Genomic DNA, 20,001 nt, shown 5'->3' with positions numbered 1-20,001 from the left:
CGACGCGCTCAACCACGGTAGGCGACATTGAGACGAGAGACGGGCAAAGCCAAGCTGACACTGCTGACGGGGCGCAATGCTCCCTGCAAAAGGACTGTCGAGTGCGCGCAAGGAGGACAAAGCATGTAGCAAAAAAAAAAAAAATGAGAAGACAAAAAAAAAGCCCCAATGCAAGACTTACGGGCAATGTATTGTCCAGCTAGAAAGGCTGGTTAAAGAGCCCTCGGTGTTGATGAGACGTCTCTTGCGGTACACTTCTCCTGACCAGATCGCGTAGCAAGTTCCTCGTGTGAAGCAAGTCAAAGTCACACAGGTGGTCCGAGGCTCGGGTCTGGGTGGTAAAGGCAGAGAGCCACGGGGTTTGCGTAATACAAGTTTCTGCGCCTCGAGAAGCTGGGCAGGCGAAGGTAATTGACGGATCCGGGCGCCGGCCGTCTGGAGGAATTCAGTGGAGGCTGGTGAGTGGCCTGATGGTGTGGGCGACGTGATAAAGTGGGTTCAAGTGCTTGGTTGTGTGTGAGAGGTGTGAACCAGTGTGATGAGTGATGAGTGGTGAGTGAAAATGACCAGACTCGTTGTGTGCGTGCTTTTGCGTTGCGTGTGCGGTGTCGTGTGCGTGTGAAGTTTGATGGCCAGCTGTCAGTGCAATCTGCAAGGTCAGCGACAGAATTCTTTTTTTTTTGTGTAGCCAGAAAGCCCAGCCAAGAGAGTTATTGATGTATAAGGGCAGTATAAGGGCGCCGACGTCCGAGGCGGCGACGCTGCCAAAGGTGCCTTGATGAGAAGCTGATGCACCGCAGCTGACGGGGCGACAGATGGGCCCGTGGGTGGCAATGCTGGCGTTGGTTGCCGAAGACAAAAGTTGCGCAGCGCAGAGCCCAGGCGCAGGTGGGCGACGCGGTTGAGGACAGCCGTCGGCACGACAGGACACGGCAGGACACGACTCCGGTCGACGAGTGCTTTTCCTCTTCCCCCTTTGCGCAACCTTACCTTGGTGTTGAGAGCAGCCGATCAGAGCTGGACGAGATATCTCGAATTGATCCGGACAGTGGATCCCAGTAGCCGTAGACAGCGACAGCGACAGCGACAGGCCAGGTTGCTGGCGGGAGTGAGGACAGGACGAAGGAGAGAGTACCTCGAGCCCAAGTAACTCCTTGGTTGGGGCTTCTGGGGGAGGTGGTCGATGTTTTGGACTGGCTGGCCGGTGCTTTTTGGTGGAAGGGGAGGAACATCCAAAGGCGAGAGGAAACCTTGGGGCCCATCGGCACGACTTGAAGGCTGGGAGGGCGTGTGCGAGAGCCGATGCGGGAGTCACTGTGTGCTTCCGGCAACACGGACTGTGTAGACAGCGCATTCGTTGCTGCGTCGCTGCGTGCGAAATACGGCTGCGGAACCGTTGTTCAATGTGGGATGCCATGCCTCACAGAATGAGCCAATCAAAGACTGCCCTCCCACGAAAACACCCCGGGGTGTCCTCGCCTGCGCCAGTCTTGGCCACGAACTAGTGATTTCGCACCGCACTAAGGGAGTACCAATGCACTAACTTAGGCCAGAGGACAAATTCTCCATCTGTGTAAAGGATGAATTGGCAGATGCCCTGGTTGGTGCACATCCTCATGGTTTTTAATTACCATGCATCCAAAAGGAGATAAGTTAGTGCTTGCGATATCGAATGAACTCGTTTCAATCGGCATAGAACACAAACTTATCCTAGGTAGATACCTAGTAGGTAGGCAGGGAACATGCCTTGATGCAGAGTCTTCGTTACCGACTCTTATAGTAGACTGTCATGTTCCGTCTGATGTTGGGGCCTGACCTTACGAATCACGCCTGCCTGAGGCGTCAACATTATGGCGGGAGACAAAAATGCTCGCGTCCACAAAAAAAAAAAGGAAAAAAAAAAAAGAAAATCAAAAAGAAAAAACCAACTGCCCCCAGGGACGATGTTCTCAATGTTCCCACCAAGGCGGCTCTTCACGATTAGTCTTTCGTCGGGAACTGTTCCGATTCTGTTTCGATCAGAGTGCAGTACACCGCAGGCTTTTCATGCTTCGCGTGCCCTTGTACCAGCTACATGCAACTCCCGAGGGCCCAAGTGATCTCCAGATGCGTGGGAGCCACATCCGCAATCTCTATTACACTTCCCCAAGCTCCACCTCGTGCATCAGCCGCGAGCTGGCGGCCTAGACCAGGATGGCTACTTCTGGAGTACATGGCTCTCTTGTTCCTACCACGGCGTGCATGGGCATGAGTGTGAGCCATTCTATACCAGGCAAAATATTCCGATGCGTGTAGGGATCAACTAAGATTTCGAAGTGGACTGGCCCGTCGTTGCGTGGGCAATTTTTCAAGTTACCATCGGGTTGTTTCATCTCCACCACAGGCTCTGACTCTTTGATAATCAACTAGTAAATTATTATCGTCTCTGTCAGGGACTGGCGAATATATAGCAAGCTCCCTGTCAGCCTCACGGGATTAGACCTGCAGTCACTCAACATTACCTTAGCCAGTTGGGTATTGAGCATGGCAGATTGATGCACCGCCGGCAAATTGCTTCTTCTCGGATGAACGGCCCGATATGCGGATATATTTCAACATACCCAGCTTGCTAGTTATCCGGCATTCGGCGGCCTCAGTTGAGTTGTGATGGTATCCAACACCATTGCATATGGGGACGATGCTTATGATATTGATCATCATCCCCGTTTCCATCACGGCCAACGACTTCGAACAAACTAGACCATCACATACCATTCCCAGAGTGTCGTTGTGTAAACTCTGAAGACAGCGCGAGAGCAGAATGAATCGTGGCACTAAAACAGGACAGGGCATCCCTCGCATCGGAGTCGCCTTGATCAGGGGGCGAGAGTCATCCAGTGCGGATCAATTTGAAAGGAAAAGGAACTAACTGATGGCAAACTGTCCTGTGTTTAATGCAGAAGACATCAGCTGGCAACAGTAAAAGTGGCAGCGCTAGCCGGACATTTATGCTCCATTCGGCCAGCAAAACCAAATGGCCGTCCTCATGCGCGGATCTTGAAACAGGCCGGGTTCCATCATCGAGCGGAACTTTCGTCATCAGATATCAGAACTCAAGTTTTGTCCCAAATGCCGCGGATCCGTTTGTTGGCTCTTGAGGAACTCCGAAGCTGTGGCGCCGATGATGAGTGAGTTATAGCGAACTTGCCAGGCATTATGCGTATCATCGTCAAGTGTGTGCCAACATATAAGAGCACACAATATCATATTAGGGCGCGACGATGTGAGCAATGAAGCCATTTCCCAAACAAATACTGTTTGCCTGCTCTAGTAGTCAAACCCATATCCTGCCCTTGTCGACAGTCTGAAAGCAGGACTGGTGGATTGTTCGTATATGTTTCGTGGCGAGAAAGCGCACAAGTCAGATGACGGAAAATGACACCTGGACACTTTGGTCACCGCACTTTCCATAACACCCGGTTTCAGTTGTTCTGTTTGCATACGACAAGGATTCCCAGTGTCTTGTTACAGGTGACATCGAATCCCTCGCAACATCAGCCCGTCGGAGTCATGCGTCAACCTCCGAGGATTCGTGCGTCGGAAAAAAACAACCACCACCACCACAACTACCACCAAAATCAGAACAAATGCACGGAAATTACGTGTTTAATATTGGGATAAAAAAAAAACAACAACAACGGTAAACACAATAAGGTTGTTTTCAAGAAGGAAGGCCTAGTTTCACCGAGCTTTACGAAAGCGCCTTTGTGTTGAACTCTTCACAACCTGCGTCAATACTCCGTACTGAGACCGACTTGAGATTACAACTCTACATTAGCGAGTTTCAAGGGATCCCCGAACCAGCCCCGCCGTCGCTGGGGTTCCAAGGATGCGTGCGCTATGAGCGCTTAGCTACGCCACAAATGGTTCCCAGGATGCTTGCTGGTGGCCAGTCCTTCCTCTCGGAAGAAGTGTGCGGAAAATTGCCCAGACCAGACGATCAGAAACACAAAAACCTATTATAGGTTTGTTCAACGTCATACGTCGAACGTGCCATGCCATCCATGTACGAAAACCTTGCGCGCGGTTCTGGGCATGAAGAAACTATGATCTGGCGGGGAGCGGCTCACGATGCAATACAACCCTGCGGCAGCCCCATTCAATTTCTTCTCATTCTCTCCCGTTTGCCTCTCCTCAGTCTCCATGGCACCGGCCACTAAACCATTACCTGAACATTCCGTATTGTACAATGTTCGGCTTCCATGACCTGACAATTGCGCCCTGGGTGCTGTACGACTGTCGAAATCGGCCGGGACACCCTGCAACTGGGGGCAGTGTACGGAGTATGGGCATAAGAAACGGCATCTACGTTTCAATGGGGCGACTTCAAACCAAACGCCTCGGCGGAGGTCTCGCATTATTCTGGCGAAACTCCTGAACTGCCACAATGGAGACCAATGCAGGAACGCGGGCAGGGTTGTGTGGCTCGGCGGCTGAAGAGAGTGACGAGGGGCCAACTGGACCAGGGATAGTGGGTTCATAGTTGGTTGCTGCTCAAAGTCCACCGTATCGAACGGGCTTTTGTTCGCCTGTCACACGATGTCTTTGCTATGGATAGTTCAGATGCCAAGCTGAATCTCTGTGCGTTGCAGCCTGTCGTAACCTGTCACCTCGAGCCCTTTCGGCCTCTCCATCATAAACAGGCTGGCGTTGCTGCCATGACTTGTCAAGGTGTCTGCGTTGCGGAGCCTGCATAAGGTATGTGTCCTCTCTGCCTGAATAAGATGACGTCGATGTCAACACAGCCTTGATGCTGGAAGGGGCAGAAAAGCTGCTCTGCTTTGCATTATTTTTGAACAGATGGAGGGGACACATTGCATGAAGAGGAAACAAATACTCACAACTGGGCAAGGGGCATAGGACAAAACACGTATACAACATGTGCAATACATTGCGTACGGTAGAACTGGGCTCATGAGGTTACTTGACGTCACGACCGCTCGTGCTGGGCGGGCAATGCGGAAATGGAAATATTAACCATGTTTTACAGAGTACAGTGTCGATACTCCAAATAGAGCCTCACAACCGCCTTCTCATAATAAAACAAGACGGCAACTTGAAGAATCGAGGCTACTGAGTAGTGCTAGCTCCATTCTCGCGTCAGTTTTTGTGGCGACCAGTCGATCCCCACTGGCTGTTTCCAAGTTGACGAGTCGCCAAGAGGGATTCCATGTTGTTGTGAGGATCAGGCCGAACCCTTATGCTTACATGTTCGAATCTGTCACAGGGTGGATGACCGAACTGAGATGTAACAGGGCTAGATCTCAAGAGTGACAGGGTCCCTGGTCAAGACTGTCCCAGACTCGGAACGTCACTGTCAAGTTGTTTCGTAGGACGAGGGCAAGACAGACCCGTTGGGCTGGGGCCTTACCGTTGATTAACATGCCTTCTCCCGTACTTCTTTAGCCCCAGGTCTCTTCTTTTCTGGTTCGTCTTTGAAGTTATATTTCGTCTTCTACCAGGACGTTGAAGGGCTCTGGTTTCGCGAATCGCGTTCTTCCAGTCGTTTCTTCTTTCTCTTCTCTCTTCTTTTCCGCTATTCGCAGCCGGCGATTTACTTTCCTTAACCATCCAACTGGCTCAGCTGCTGCCACTCCTTTTTGACCGTATTCGACATAAAAACTTTGTTGACTTATAACTACACAACTCTTTTTTATTCCACCCGCTTTCATCGTGTCATCATCGTCTTGATAGACCAATATTTGGTTGAGACCCTCGATTTTGCATAGTCGCGACAAGCAAGTTACAAGGCTGGGCTTTGGAATTATCTGAACTTTTTTTTCACACACCTAAACTCAAACGACCTTGAAGGGCCTGGTTTGCCATCTCGGTTTACAACAACGGACGGACACTGTTCTCGCTCATCAGCCCCCGATACAAAAGGAAGCAGGGTTAACCTATCGGGTAGACTTGGCAAAGACGTGTCGACAAAAAGATAGCACATCATCTTCTCACCTCTCTCTCACGAAGAAGACTGCAGCTGCCAGTGTCAAGTATCATGTCTCGAACACAAGTGGTACAAGTTCAATCTGTTTACACACCCACCAAGGACGCCATGCAACGACACGAGAATGGCGTTGCGAAGAATAGGAAGACACCACTTACTGGTAGTGGTAGAGCATGGAGGGAAGATGAAGTAATTACAATGACTCTATGAATTTACGCAGAAAATCAGGAAACCGAAACGTGCTGACCCGTTGTTTGCTCCCTGTCGTACAGGAAGCCTACCTTCTTCAGACCCGACTGCAGAAAATGCCATACAAACATATTGCTGCGCATCTGAACAAGACCGAACTCGCCTGTCGCCTGCATTACCACCAGTTGTCCCACGGCAGCACTCGACGGAAGCGAACGGCGTCGTGCTCTTCTGGTTCCTCAGACCCTTCCCCCAATCAGCCAGCAACATACTCGAGCCCTGTCTTTCGTGGCGAGACTCGTTCGCTCTCTCCATCGGTAGCTGCGGCCAGCTACCTCCCAAAGCCGCCCAACAGTGACATGCAGTTGTCCCGTATCATGTCCGTGGAAAGATCACCGCGCCTGCCCGCCATCCTGCCCAAGCCAGAAGGCGTCGCGTACCCCCAAGGTGGTGAGGTTGGGCCTCGACATCCGATGGTGACTCCCGAGCAACACCACGAGCCCCTGCCACCAGTCGTCAGCATGCACCACCACGGCAGCCCGGCCTATCAGTGTCCTGTTCCGCCTCTTCGACTCGACACCGGTCGTCTGTCTCCGCCGTCTGCGTCAGTACACACGCCCGCTCATGTGGACCTCGGGCGACTCCGTTCAATCTACGAGACGCACAAGAGTGCCTTCTGGGCGGTTATAGCTGACGAGTACGGAATGAATGCATCCGCAGTTGCTCTGGAGCAGGCTTGGAAAACAGGAGCTTGCTGCCAGTATAGCGAGAGCAACCCAATTACACCAATTGCCAGCCGGGACAAGGACCGTAGGGCAGGATACCGGATGACGGGCCAAGACAAGACAAGGATATCATCCATCTTGGACGATGACAATGAGCAAAGACTTCGTTAACCAGCACATGATGACGGGTTTGCCTGGTATGAGACACGGGGCTAAAGGCGCGGTACGGCGTTGACGGTAAACGGAATGATGATGGATGGGATGATGGATGGGGACATTTATTGAGTATTGGGTCACACAGGGCATTGTTATGGGGGGCAGGTTGTTATTTTTTATCTATTTTCTTTTTCTCTGTTTTTGGTGTCTTTTTTTTCTGGGACTGGGCCAAAGGGAAATAATGCATTATGGGAACAAAAAGACGGCAGAAGCCCAGTTTTTGATAGGAGTCGGACATGCATTTTTAAGCATACATGGCAAGCTGCGTTTTTTTTTTTTTCCATTGGCCGCAATTGAAGGTTTGCAGTTTGCTCGTTTTGAACCAGGATACTATTGTGCGAATGACCAATAAGTCCCTGATGAATAATGAAGGGGGTTTCGAAGACAATCAAAATGGGACCGCTATTACTATTTCCCCTTCAAAAGCCGATGCTCTGTACTGCCACGAACGGCTCGGTGCAAGATGGCCCGAAAGCGGCAACCGCAACAGACATAGACGGGTTCATGGACGTACGGAATAATGCCTTTTGTAATGCAAGCGCAGCCATTTGACGGAACAACTTAGCTAGCACAACATGTGGCTGGTGGAGCAAGCACAGCATGGCTGCAGGCACGACATGGCACTTTGGGGACGGGATTCTATTTGTCCCATTTGAAGCTCAATGTGTGTACATGTTTGCACGGAGCAAATAGCAGATCCGCATAATGTGGGGGAAAGCACCGTGGCAACATGGGCAGGTGCACGCGGACGTGCATTGCAGATTGCATGTGCGTGGGGAAGGAGACGTCGATGCCATCAGGGCCGTCTCTGTCTGGCCCCTCCTCCTGCGGCCTATCCGCCCATCCCGCCTAAGCTTGCTTTGTATCACCACCCCAATGGCGCTCTTTCCCAGCACAGGCCGCTCTTTCCCAGCACAGGCGGCGGACTTTGGCTCCGGCCATCGGCCTTCTGTCCGCGTCTCTGAACCTCGCCATGTCTTGGAGCCGTCGCACAATTCTCCCCAGAATCTCTTTCAAATCCATCTCGTTATTCTCCTTTGATCGATCATCACGGAGCATTCACCCCGCCCCCCTTGGACAAACATGGCTGACACTGGAGGCGAATCCCGCATGCCCGCCATACCGGGCCATGACCCCAAATCCTCAGCCGACTATATCCAGTTCAAGTGCCTTCCGCCAGGGGGGCCGCTGAACAGGTGGTCTACCACCTTGACCAGGGAGCACGACTTTCCAGGAGCCCAGGTATGTAACTACAGGATACACGCGGACATGTTGGTTGACTTTTGCCTCCAGGCCATGTTGTACGGCGCTGGCGTTCCCGATGAAAAGACCATGAAGAATGCGCCCCAGGTTGGCATTGCCAGTGTTTGGTGGGAGGGTAATCCATGCAAGTGAGTCTACCGTCCTCGTCCCTTCTTGGTCTCTTTAACTGATTGTCATAGTACGCATTGTAAGTCTCGACAACATTGTGTGCGCATCAGGTAGAGGCTCACAGTGCTTTAGTGCTTGAATTTGGAAGAATTGTTAAGAATGCAGTCGAAAGAGAGGGCATGCTGGGCTGGCAATTCAACACGGTAGGCGTATCTGATGCCATTACCATGGGCGGAGACGGTATGTCACAATCATCTTTTGACCATAGTCGAGCCCAGCGGCGGCAGACAACATATGGGTTGACGAAGAAACGCCTTTCCTTCATCATCAACCAACTAACAGGCAAACAAACAAAACAAAGGCATGAGATTCTCTCTTCAAACCAGAGAACTTATAGCCGACTCCATCGAGTCCGTGACCTCAGCCCAGCACCACGATGCCAACATCTCCATCCCGGGCTGCGACAAGAACATGCCCGGCGTAGTCATGGCCGCAGCTCGCCACAACAGACCATTCATTATGATATACGGGGGAACCATCCGCAAGGGCCACTCCACCCTGCTCGAGCGCAACGTCAACATTAGCACCTGCTACGAAGCATCTGGAGCTTATGCCTACGGCCGCCTTCAAGCCAAGACGGACGCCGGCCAGCCCGGCCGACAGAGTACAGACGTCATGTCTGACATCGAAAAGCGCGCCTGCCCCGGCGCCGGCGCCTGCGGCGGCATGTACACGGCCAACACCATGGCCACTGCCATTGAAGCCATGGGCCTCACGCTCCCCGGCTCGTCATCATACCCGGCCCTGTCTCCCGAGAAGAGCCGCGAGTGCGAACGAGCGGGCCAAGTCATCAAGACCACCATGCAGAAGGACATTCGCCCCCGCGACCTGCTCACCCGCGCCGCCTTCGAAAACGCCCTTGTGCTCACCATGATCCTGGGCGGCTCAACCAACGGCGTGCTGCACTTTCTCGCCATGGCCAACACGGCCGGCGTTCCTCTCACCATTGACGACGTCCAACGCGCCAGCGACCGCACTCCGTTCCTGGCCGACCTCGCCCCCAGCGGCAAATACCTCATGGAAGACCTCTACCAGGTCGGCGGCACGCCGTCGGTCCTGAAAATGCTCATCGCCAAGAAGCTCATCGACGGGTCCGTCATGACCGTCACCGGCAAGACCCTCGCCGAAAACGTGTCCGACTGGCCGTCCCTCGACCCCGGCCAGCAAATTATCCGGCCCCTCGAAGACCCCATCAAATCCAGCGGCCACATCCGCATCCTGCGAGGCAACATGGCCCCCGGGGGAGCCGTCGCCAAAATCACCGGCAAGGAAGGCCTCTCATTCACGGGCAAAGCAAGAGTATACGACTGCGAGCGTGACTTGAACACGGCGCTGTCGAGGGGTGAGATCAAGCGCCAAGACGGCAACCTGGTCCTCATTGTGCGCTACGAAGGACCCAAAGGCGGCCCCGGCATGCCAGAACAACTACGCGCCAGCGCGGCCATCATGGGCGCCGGCCTGAACAACGTGGCTCTCGTCACCGACGGCCGATACAGCGGCGCTTCCCACGGGTTCATTGTGGGCCACGTCGTCCCGGAAGCCGCCGTCGGAGGACCAATTGCGCTGGTCAAGGACGGCGACGAAGTCACCATTGACGCGGTCAGGAACCGCATCGACGCAGCAGTGTCGGACGAGGAAATGGCTCTCAGAAAAGCATCGTGGAGACCCCCCTCTCCGCGAGTCACGAGGGGCGTGTTGGCGAAGTACGCCAAGCTCGTGGGCGATGCTAGTCACGGTGCTGTGACAGACGGATGGTAAATGGAAATCAAGAAAGAAATTCAAGGCAAAAAACAATAGAATATCAATTTCAATGACACACACAAAACACTAGAAAAACGTACATGGTTAAGCATGGCTTCATTACATATGTAGTTGCATGCCAGTCAACATTCGCTATTTGTGTAACAAAGTGTGAAGCAAAAAAAAAAAAAAAAAAAAGGTGTAACAAAAGACGAGGAGGGGGTATCGTGTGTGCTCAGGCAGTGTGTCCATCCTCCTTTCCACCTCGCCCTGAATCAAAAAGTCTCTCATACAAGTACAATAGTGATGTCGTGTCTTTACCCTCCGAAAACTACAAGAGCGCAGCTGATGTGGGAGCACACACCGCGAAACTAGGACGGCAGGCATGTAAAAAACGGGGAGGAGAAAATCTCACTCCCCGAGAGGCATGCCCTCCAGCTCGTCCAGCAGGCGACGCCAGTTGTCGGCCAGCATCTCGGCGTACTTGACTCGCTCGCCTGCCCAGTCCTGGTTCCAGCGGCTGACGTGGTACTGCGTCGACTGGAACGTGACGAGCTCGTCGCGGATGCACTCCTTGACGAAAATGGACCGGTTGTGTTGCTGAACAATCGATTCCTTGTCCTGGCGTTTTTTTGGAAAAACGGTGTTAATTGAAAGTTTCTTGCTGCATTGTATGTTTTGACAAAAAGGGGGCAGATAGAGAGGGAGAGAGGGGGAGAGAGAGAGAAGATGAGAGTTACAAACCTTGATTATCGCCTCGGCCACCTTTTCAATCTCACCGGGCTTGACCATGCCCTCTGGCTTTGCACGCAGACCAGCCAGCTTGGTCTCGTTGGTCTGTATCCTCCTTTCCAGGTACGGGATGTTGTCCCTGTCGAGCTTCTCTCGGCGGTCAAACAGCTCGCGCACGCTGACGAGAGAGTCCCTCTGGCGCTTGAGGTCCTCCAGGACGCCCTCGTCCCAGCCGCGGCTTTCGTCTTCCAGCAGCGTCTGGCACGTCCGGAGGTGCTTGCTCATGGCGACAAGTCCGTCGTTGAGCAGCGGGACTTCGCTCGTGTCTGTGGCATACGTGTCTGCCGACGTTTCCGTCAGTGAAGTGAGCGACATGGCGACACGGGCGTGGTCCGCGGCCACGCCTTCGGTTCTCTTGACGAGCCGGTCCATAATGTTGCACACGTTGATGTACAGCTCGGCGGAGCGGCGGACACCGGATCTCGTACGGCTGAATAGCTCCTCCAGAGTGGGTGGGAGGGAGTCTTCGAGGCCCGGTGCCAAGGCACGGTCGCTGAACTCGTCTTGTACGGTGATGGTGGCTTGCTTCCGCCACACGGCAAGTTCCTACAATTCCCAGATTAGACCCATCAACGACAGACGGAGAACTTTTGGTTAAGAAAAGGGGCTCCCACGTACCGTAGGGACGGTGAGGAACATAATCACGAGCTGTTCCTGGCCCAGGACCGGATGTCGAACGAGGGCATTCAAGAACCTAGCCAATCCTCGCCGCCGTTTCTCTATAAAGGCGCCGTCATTGGATAGATGATTGCCGTTCACAGCAACTCTCTTGGGCGGCAACAGAGGCAACACTCGGAAAGGATAGCGCTTGTGTAGGCAGTCTAGGAGCCAAACAAAGTCGCTATACCGGCGGATAACCTTGCTTCCTCGACGTTGACTGGCAACCTCGTAGTTGTGGTGCTGGAACAGAAACACGCCCTCCTTGCCGGGCATAAGAGTAACAATGATATTCTCCCCGACACTGGAGCCCGTCCGGCCGCTGGTAGATCGACTCGCGATCGCAGGAGGTTCACGCCCGGGAGAGCGGTCAACACCACCTCCGTCCCCTCCAAAGGGTTGTGCCGTGTTCGCTGGGTTTGGCGTGATGTTGTGCGAGCTGTCGGCGAAGACTCCAACACCGCTCGAGGCATTGGAGCTACCATAGAAGCCCCATCCACCTTGGCCCTGGATGGTGTCATTTCCTGATCTGTTAGCATGCACCGAAGAGGATATTGGCTCTGCGGAGACGTATTGACTCAACGTCTGGTCCCCGATGTTTGTGGACGGGGACGAGCGGAAGCTGGATGGTCCGTTGGTGATTGCATGGCTGCCGTTGCCATTGAGCTTGGAGTGGTCGTGGCCCTTGTGAACGTCGGGAGTGTTCCACGGGTCGTCCTCGGGATCATCCATAGCTGGACGAAGCACTTTGGGCTGTGGTGGTGTATGTGCCTGCACCGATGCGCGGCTCTGTCGACTTGCTTCACCCTCTTGATGCTGCGCTGCGTGGACCTCAACGTGGCCCAGGCTCTCGTTCGGCGTCTGCGGCGGCTTCGCGGCGAGCTGGGCGACAGGTGGTAGTACTGGCTCGGCGGTGAGGCCGGGGAGCTTGGGTCGTGGCAGGTCTGCGTAGAAAGGAAAAGATAATTGATTAGCTGCGTTGCCCCCACCGACGTGACAGGGTCGAATTGACGTGATTACGACTTGTCGGTCGAAGGAGGAGCCAATCAGTCCACCAACGACCCATTGTGTACCAGGTATTGGAGATTTGACTGGCGGAAGACGACCAACTTGGTTGCTCCTTTGACATACAATGCGACGTGATGAACAATATTGACAAAAACACTTGAAAAAGTAAAGCAAGGTAAAAATAAAAAAATAAAAGAAATAAAAGGAATTATTCATGGCAACATGCAAGCTGCCACAGGACCCGTCTGGCAAGTGCACATACGGAACTGTGTGGGAAACCAGGCACCATCAGAATCACAATCAAAGGGCAAAACACTTACTTCGTCGTCTCTCATCCACACTATCCAGGCTGATGATATCCCCTTCCTGAGCCAAGCCCACCAGGGCAAGCAGCACGTTGAACTCGTTCCGCCCAAGCGACACGTCGGAGCCGTCTCCCGGTGCGACAAGGGACATGATGCGCGTCTGGGCCTCAGGACCAAGGCGAGCATTGGCAAACAAATCGGCAATGCCAGCAGCCGTTGCACGGCCGGAGGAGCCATGCTCGCGGACAATGACATCAAACGCCGTGATGTAGCTGTCGGGAACATCGGACGCGGGCAGCAGGTTCCGTACCATGTCGGCGCGAGTCTGTTGCCTCCGCGGCGTGGGCATGTCCCATGGCGAGGAGTCGTCACCGCCGGCATTGCCATCGTCAAAGAGACCGCTGGAGGAAGCCCTGTGTGAGGACGACTCGTCGAACAGCCCGCCGCCGCCGCCGCGTCGCGACCTTGGTGTTTGACGGCTCGGGGTGGATGGCTCGTCGTGCTCCTCGGTGGGGGAGGTTCCGAAGAGAGACATGGTAACAATGAAGCCCGTGGCGATGGCGTCTCTCGATGCCTACTCGAGTAAAGCAAGTAATTGTCTGCAGCAGAAACTGAGCAACCGTCCAGAGGGAGATGAACGCTGCGGTGGCGCGTACGAGGGCGAGTGGGATGCAAAGGCGGCGCGAGGTCGTGAGGACGGTTGCGGAGGGCTTTGTCGTCAATGATTCGTAAGGGACTTGGAAAGGAAAGCTCGGTTGAAGGTCAGGCAACTGAGCCAGGTACGTATGTAGCTTGGCCGGCTGGCGCACTTAATGGCTCGCAGCTGTGGCCGGTAGAAGAACAAGACGGAAAAGCAAAGGCAAACTCATATGGCTATGCAATGATATGATACCACGCACAGTTGGGAGGAACAATGATTGGCGCGTGGAGTCTCGATGACATCTACAGCCAGAAACCGCTCAGCGAAACCGGTCGGCGCCTCCGTGTCAGCACCTCAACAGCTTGGGGGGCCCCGCTCCTCACACACCAAGTACCTCTAGGTACTTACCTAGTACCTATGGAGGTAATGGACATCGAGGTTGCGCCAAGCCCGTCCAGCACGGCGTCAATAGCGGGCCTGACACTTGAGTCCTGACGCAACACCGCATGTGCAAGTACTATTGCCTACTTCTGGTACCTGACAGTACATAATCGAGTGCCGATGCTTGACCTCTTTCTCAGTCTTGGGCCTATTACTCAAGATGGGCAGCTGCGTGGACTGCACCCGTTAGCGTTAGCAACGGCAATCATTCCCATCATTGTACCAGTCAAACCTTTCCTTTTATTTCCTCTTAGTATATACAATGTCAATTGATTACAAGTCACGTCATAATAGTAGTACAAAGCCCCCCCCCCCATTCCCCCAAATCCACCGTCCATCCTCTACCACAAGGTCTCTTCTGTTGCCTCCTTCTCCGCCTTGGCTGCGCTCTTAATCTTATGCTCCCCAGGCACCTTGAAATATAAACTGGGCGACTGTCCAGGAGCCAGCTGGTGACTCAAATATCCTCTGTGTGCTGGGTCTCGGTAGTACTCGATATCGCGACGGCTGGTCGGGTCAGGCAGTCTATGTCGGAACGGCGCTTTCCTGGCCTCTGCGAGCACAGTCTCGACATGCTCCTTGCCCACGGGGAGGGGCATATCCGTGTTGACGGACTCGCCTCGCAGCAGTCGCTGAATCGCCAGTTTTGTGTAGTACCTCGTCGTGACTTTTCCGCCCGCCGCCTCAATGGCGGCAATCGCGCCAGCCGAGGCCCGCGAAACCATGACGTCGATGGGCTGCTTGAGGCATTCGGATCCGCGCGAGAGAATCTTGACGCCGTCCTTGACGCCGCCTACCAGTTTGCTTTGGATAAGCTCCTTGGGCGTGATCTGCTTCGTGGGATCGAGTCGGCCCTGGTTGATCCATTCCTGAATCTGATCGAGGTTTACTTCCGACATTTTGGGTGCCCGCCTAGAGTGAGAAGCAGCCTCGCGTTAGCTCCATACTCTGTGCATTTTCACATTGCCCGGTGGAGGCTTCCTTACAGATTTGTAAAGCCCATCCGTCCATGCTTCACAACCAACGGCGTTTGACCACCCTGGAACCAGGCGTTCACTTTGCCGTGTTGCTTTTGGCCCTTGTGACCTCGTCCAGATGTCTTGCCGTGGCCAGACGAAGGCCCTCGACCTACTCGCTTCTTGTTGTGGACAGCACCCTTGTTGTTGGCGAGACTGCCGAGAATGGAAGCACTGCGGGTTTGCTGAATCGTCAGGCCTGCCAAGCAGGCAGCTAGAGAGCCCACGGACGCAGTAGGAGTGGTCCTGCTGCAGATTGAACTGCTGGGCGATAATAGTCGAGGAGGCATGGCTGTGCAATTGCGTTGATGAGAAGCAATGGATGGGCGGATATTTGCTCCTGGTTTTTTTTTTGGATCGTTTCCAGAGCGGCAGAGACCTGTTGGCGCTGAAGAGCTCCACACCACGATTATACGGAGTACACAAGTCATGTGCCTGAGGCGAAAGGCGCTTGCAAAGCCCAGGTTTCGACTCCAGAGGACGACGTGGGTCCCCATCTCCTCGAGTCCCCAGTGTCCAACAACAAAGACAGCTTGATCACCAATGAACTGCCTGACGATACATAAACAGATTTACCCAACAGTTGTATATCCCATCATAGGACAACCATGCTGCGTCTTCGCTACCTACCTAGGTAGGCATGCATCTGTGAGAACCGTGGCCTGCCCCCTCAGAGCCTCTCGATAGAATTTGTATCTCGAAGAATTAAGCCAAGTTTAATATCTCGTTTGCTTCACTCGATTGCACTTCAAATCAAAACGCGATTATTAGGGGAAAAAAAAAAACCGTTCGCTAGTCCGACATGTCCAAAAAAAAGTACCACGTCCCATATCTGTAGAACACAATACCTGTCTCGCTCTTTTAAAGTACAAATGCATATCCCACCTCTAAGAATTGGCGACCAAATATAAATCCTGTTGCCTGAGCACCTATTAAACCCGACGTAAAACAAAATGCTTGTAGCATCTCCCTCCTAATCGTTAGGTGAGACATGCGCGCCGATGCTTCCTCCCCGCTGTGAATATGGAGCAAAACGCCGCCTCTTCTTTTCGCCATCCTATGATTTCCCTGTTTAAGCGTGTCGTAATCGACTTTCTTCCCACTGTCGTTGTCACTGGGCGAAATTGACAGGGCATACTTGCAAAAGTGAGCGGATTGCTCTGCAAGCTGCCACATGCTACCGTCTGATGCTCGCCGGTCTAAGACAGCACAAAGAAAAAAAGGAGTGCTGTTGGCATGATTAATGCGTTCGACAGGCGAACTTTCCCACAGCCAATTTGCAATGACTTGGCCTTTCCGTCTCCAATTTAAGGAGCCCAACCGCCAGCAACATCTACCCATTCAGCGAGGCAGGAGCCTTCCTTCCCCTCCACATCAACAATATCAGTGTCGCAACGGCATCGGCACCCGACGCCATTTTCCTTTACTTCATCCCAGTCCTCCCAATACTTGTCCTCTTCTATACGTTTCTTTTCGTCAAGCGTTGTCATTTCTAAATATGGTGTGCGAGGAAGCTGTCGTGATGGGGCATTGGCGGGACAGTGTTGAATAGTAGTATGCCTGTAGCCGATATCGCGGAAGTAATGGATATCTTTGACGCCCAGCAAGGCACCCGCAGCAAGCGAATGGATAGGGGCGTCACCCCACTGAAATGAAATTAGCGTCTGAAAGGCGAAATGTCATGTGCGACGACAAGAGTCCAATGACTTACCCTTTCCATCCAGAAACCACCACTGCGGTCCATCATCTCGAAGAAGTCGTTGTATTCCTTGCTTCTGAACCAGCTAAGCCTTGCAATTTCGAAGTTGGACCAGAAGTGACACATGTTGTATTTCTCGCCTTCCATCGATTCGGGATCAACCTTTGGGGGAGCATTATTGGCGGGATCGTTCCTCAAAATTTCATCGGGAAGCTGTTCCTTCTTTTTCTCTTCTTCAGCTGGATCCCTGGGCTCGACAAACATTTCCCAAAGGCCTTGAGACGTCAGATTATTCAGCCGTTTATAAGCCGAAGCATAGCGGAAGATGTTGGGAACAGTTTCGCGAAGTTCTTTCACAGCAATCGTAAAGCCGTATGTCTTGTTGTGCTCAATCATTTTCAAGAATGGGTCACTAGTCCTTGTTAATTATCGTGACGTAAAGCAACGGCATTGCAGCGGCCAACTTACTATGTAATGTCGCAGAAGTAAGTAATCTCAGGCTCAACTCGCCAATACCATTCGTACTTTAGAAGAAGCGGGTGGTTGTAGAAAAAGCTGTTTTCCGCATCAGTATTGTGAACATTTCGGTGATGCCAATAAACAAGAAACATACCCTGAGTAGAACCGACACATGAAATGGTAGCTTTCCAGTCCACCATACATGACGGCAGCATCTCCTTGTTTTGCGATGCCTTCTTTGGCGACTTTGTGGTCAACCCAATCGGGGAAACCCCACATGTCGGGACCAACTCTGCCAAACTCGACAGGGCCGGATGTGTGGTTACGAACGGTCTCCTTGAAATGGTCATCGAATTCGCCGTCGTTGAGGAAAACGTAAGGATAGTGGTACCATCGGTTGAAGTGGCGCTCCATAGATTTGAGCGATTGAACAACACCGTCCAGTTCCTTGTTTCTGGCCAGTACAACAAAGGTAGCGTTAGCACGAGGCTGGGAGGTATCAGGCTCTAGACAGCCAGTGACAAACACCTTGTCGTGCTTTTCGCTAATTTTCCTGTGAATGAATGTGTCGATTAGTGGCATGGACCACCACGATATTTGTTCGCAACTGTTCGCAACTTACCGAATGGCGGGAGGAGCGCCAGCAGGCATTAATATTCTCCCGGGAGAGCTGGGATGTCGGACAAACAGCACCAAGATAAGGACGACAACAAGCAGAGGGAAAATGAGGACGACACCCAGAGGCACAGAAACAGTCGAGTTGCCCCGTAACCGCAATGGCCGGCGGAAAAACGCCAACCTTGATGCCAGCGTATTCCTCTTTGCTGCTCCTCTCTTCTCATCATGGGCCGGAAGCGGTAGGTTTGGGGCCGCAGGCACCATTCTCGAGGCTCTTCGAAACAGATCCATATTGAAAGAGATACCGCCGTATTTGCAGAAAGAAGTAATACGTATGAGCGCCTAGCAATGGAACAACGCCGCCGGTCGAAGTCGGATTCGCAAGTCTCTCGTAGCAGCAATTACTGATTGAAGGGGGGTTGTCAAGGGTCGAATAATTGGTCGTGTCAGAGGGGTCGAAACCGAATCGTAAAAGAAGCAGATCCAGCAAAACGAAATGATTAAGCATGGAAATATACACTGTTCGACGCTCACGCCTTTCTGTTCTACCCGTAGAGCGTGCAGCAAAACAAGAATCGTCCGCGTCAAAAAACAAGTCCAGTTTAAAATGGTGGTTGAACGAGTGACAGGGTGTCCCGGCCCCCAGGCGAAACAGAGGGGATCAGAATCAATCGCCTCGCCAAGGCCCAACGCGTCGAGAGTCGGCGCAAGCGGAGCGCAGTGCAGTGAGCAACGGCCGAGCTATAAACGGTCACGATGCGCACTAAGAGCAGTCAATGCACACTCTGGCGTCGGAAAAAGTCGAGATGGAGGAATGGTCCGGTCCTCTGCGAAAAGAAGGACGTATTGTCGAGAGTTGGGACAGGAGAGGTTGCCAAATTGATCGCTCCTGACAATTTGGCTGCTGCGGCTACTAGAACCTGGCTGTTTCTGGAGGCGCCTCATTGGACGGGGCCGGGGCGAGCCTTTTTTTGGCCCTCTGACCTCTGAGTGCTGAGTGCTTTCGCCTCTCGCCCATGCCGGTCATTTGCAGCCAAGCCAGAGCCAAGCCAGAGCCACGCCAGCAGCCATGCCAGCCAGTAGTCCTCCTCCCATGTCACGTAAAATGCCCCTTGCCCAATCAGCAGCAACACGGTGGAGTGGACACTGGACTCAAAGCAAGGAGATAAACAACCTGTAGCTAAGCTGCTGGATCATTTATAATTCCGGCCACCCTGATGATTGGCATTGGCCTTGCATACCATACCAAATGAGCGTCTGAGTGCTGTGTCTGAGAAACAACGACTTGGCTTGTGTGAAGGGTGAATCGGAGATGAAATCGCGATGAACAAGCAGTTTTCTCTCGGAGACAGTGGCCTATTGCGCTTGTGAGACAAGCTGGAAATCAAAACTCACACACACCACAGGGCACATAACAACACTACACACCATGCCTGAGAAAATCACCTCCAAGAACCTTTCCTACAACGCCTCTCTGCCGCCGTTCCTGGCACGCCTTCATGCGCAATCCGCAGGAGCCGCCGGCCCTGATCCCTTGTTAGCGGCGCAGAAGCGGTCCGCCAAGAAGAGGTCAGACAGCGAAGAGGCGGAGGACGCGCCGCTGGTTGTCGACGAGCACGGGAACGCGGTGGACCTGCAGCTCGAGAAGGACGGCACAGTCAAAGGGACTGAGACAAAGAGTGGTCAAGACGAAACCGGGGGCGCGGAATTGGATGAGAAGGCTGTGAAGAGGGATGCCGCTGCCACGGCGTCTATCGGAGCCCGAAAGCGCAAGGTCGGGAAAGTAATTGGTGAGCGTGCGAGCCATGGCTCAGGCAATGATGGGAAGGATCAACAGGAGGACAAGCTTGGCGGTGCGCAAGCTCCTGTTGATAAGAAGGTCAAGAAGAAGGCCAAAAAGATTAAGCTAAGCTTTGACGAGGACGAAGGCTGAGCGGGAAGGGCCTTGGGATGCCCACTTTTCAGATCGTCGGCGAAAACGCAGAGTCTCTTTTCAGGTCTTGTGAGATCACATGTGTGATGGCAGAAGCGAGCGACACCAGCACTACTCCATATCGCTAATGACTTGGTGAGAAATAT

The 20,001-nt window shown here is 53.2% G+C and overlaps 9 protein-coding genes across 10 annotated transcripts; 5 read left to right on the top strand and 4 right to left on the bottom strand.

Annotated features, from left to right (window-relative positions):
- Positions 1–639: 639 nt before the first annotated feature.
- J3458_000935 (uncharacterized protein) lies at positions 640–1,262 on the bottom strand (the record flags this gene model as incomplete). Its single annotated transcript, XM_066116426.1, has 2 exons — positions 640–649; positions 991–1,262. The coding sequence occupies 2 exons, from the start codon at positions 1,260–1,262 to the stop codon at positions 640–642; spliced, it is 282 nt and encodes a 93-aa protein (XP_065978308.1).
- A 4,013-nt stretch (positions 1,263–5,275) lies between these two features.
- J3458_000934 (uncharacterized protein) lies at positions 5,276–7,639 on the top strand. The gene is made up of 2 exons (XM_007809745.2): positions 5,276–6,175; positions 6,259–7,639. Exons 1-2 carry the CDS (start codon positions 6,038–6,040, stop codon positions 7,069–7,071), a joined length of 951 nt encoding a protein of 316 aa, XP_007807936.2. The 5' UTR covers positions 5,276–6,037; the 3' UTR covers positions 7,072–7,639.
- A 182-nt stretch (positions 7,640–7,821) lies between these two features.
- Positions 7,822–8,157, top strand: J3458_000933 (uncharacterized protein; the record flags this gene model as incomplete). Its single annotated transcript, XM_066116425.1, has 1 exon — positions 7,822–8,157. The coding sequence occupies one exon, from the start codon at positions 7,822–7,824 to the stop codon at positions 8,155–8,157; it is 336 nt and encodes a 111-aa protein (XP_065978307.1).
- Positions 8,158–8,199: 42 nt separating this feature from the next.
- J3458_000932 (uncharacterized protein) lies at positions 8,200–8,511 on the top strand (the record flags this gene model as incomplete). The annotated part of the gene is made up of 2 exons (XM_007809744.2): positions 8,200–8,358; positions 8,410–8,511. 2 exons carry the CDS (start codon positions 8,200–8,202, stop codon positions 8,509–8,511), a joined length of 261 nt encoding a protein of 86 aa, XP_007807935.2.
- Positions 8,512–8,850: 339 nt separating this feature from the next.
- Positions 8,851–10,305, top strand: J3458_000931 (uncharacterized protein; the record flags this gene model as incomplete). The annotated part of the gene is made up of 1 exon (XM_066116424.1): positions 8,851–10,305. The coding sequence occupies one exon, from the start codon at positions 8,851–8,853 to the stop codon at positions 10,303–10,305; it is 1,455 nt and encodes a 484-aa protein (XP_065978306.1).
- A 46-nt stretch (positions 10,306–10,351) lies between these two features.
- MVP1_1 (Sorting nexin mvp1) lies at positions 10,352–14,020 on the bottom strand. Of its 2 annotated transcripts, XM_066116422.1 has the most exons (4): positions 13,065–14,020; positions 11,698–12,680; positions 11,032–11,625; positions 10,352–10,908 (listed from the first exon to the last, which is right to left on the bottom strand). In XM_066116422.1, exons 1-4 carry the CDS (start codon positions 13,582–13,584, stop codon positions 10,699–10,701), a joined length of 2,307 nt encoding a protein of 768 aa, XP_065978304.1. In that variant the 5' UTR covers positions 13,585–14,020; the 3' UTR covers positions 10,352–10,698. The 2 variants fall into 2 exon arrangements, with proteins under 2 accessions (XP_065978304.1, XP_065978305.1); XM_066116423.1 differs by having other exon boundaries at positions 10,352–11,625; positions 11,698–14,020.
- A 428-nt stretch (positions 14,021–14,448) lies between these two features.
- Positions 14,449–15,509, bottom strand: MRPL10_1 (mitochondrial 54S ribosomal protein uL15m). Its single transcript, XM_007809742.2, has 2 exons — positions 15,117–15,509; positions 14,449–15,042 (listed from the first exon to the last, which is right to left on the bottom strand). The coding sequence occupies exons 1-2, from the start codon at positions 15,434–15,436 to the stop codon at positions 14,472–14,474; spliced, it is 891 nt and encodes a 296-aa protein (XP_007807933.1). The 5' UTR covers positions 15,437–15,509; the 3' UTR covers positions 14,449–14,471.
- A 944-nt stretch (positions 15,510–16,453) lies between these two features.
- omh4_1 (Mannosyltransferase) lies at positions 16,454–18,213 on the bottom strand (the record flags this gene model as incomplete). The annotated part of the gene is made up of 5 exons (XM_007809741.2): positions 16,454–16,792; positions 16,858–17,257; positions 17,314–17,400; positions 17,459–17,857; positions 17,927–18,213. 5 exons carry the CDS (start codon positions 18,211–18,213, stop codon positions 16,454–16,456), a joined length of 1,512 nt encoding a protein of 503 aa, XP_007807932.2.
- Positions 18,214–19,351: 1,138 nt separating this feature from the next.
- J3458_000927 (uncharacterized protein) lies at positions 19,352–19,855 on the top strand (the record flags this gene model as incomplete). The annotated part of the gene is made up of 1 exon (XM_007809740.1): positions 19,352–19,855. The coding sequence occupies one exon, from the start codon at positions 19,352–19,354 to the stop codon at positions 19,853–19,855; it is 504 nt and encodes a 167-aa protein (XP_007807931.1).
- Between the last annotated feature and the right edge of the window lie 146 nt (positions 19,856–20,001).

The sequence above is a fragment of the Metarhizium acridum genome, assembly GCF_019434415.1.
Source record: "Metarhizium acridum strain ARSEF 324 chromosome Unknown scaffold_1, whole genome shotgun sequence".
NCBI classification, from domain to species: domain Eukaryota; kingdom Fungi; phylum Ascomycota; class Sordariomycetes; order Hypocreales; family Clavicipitaceae; genus Metarhizium; species Metarhizium acridum.
This window is presented reverse-complemented; position numbering and strand designations above follow the sequence as displayed.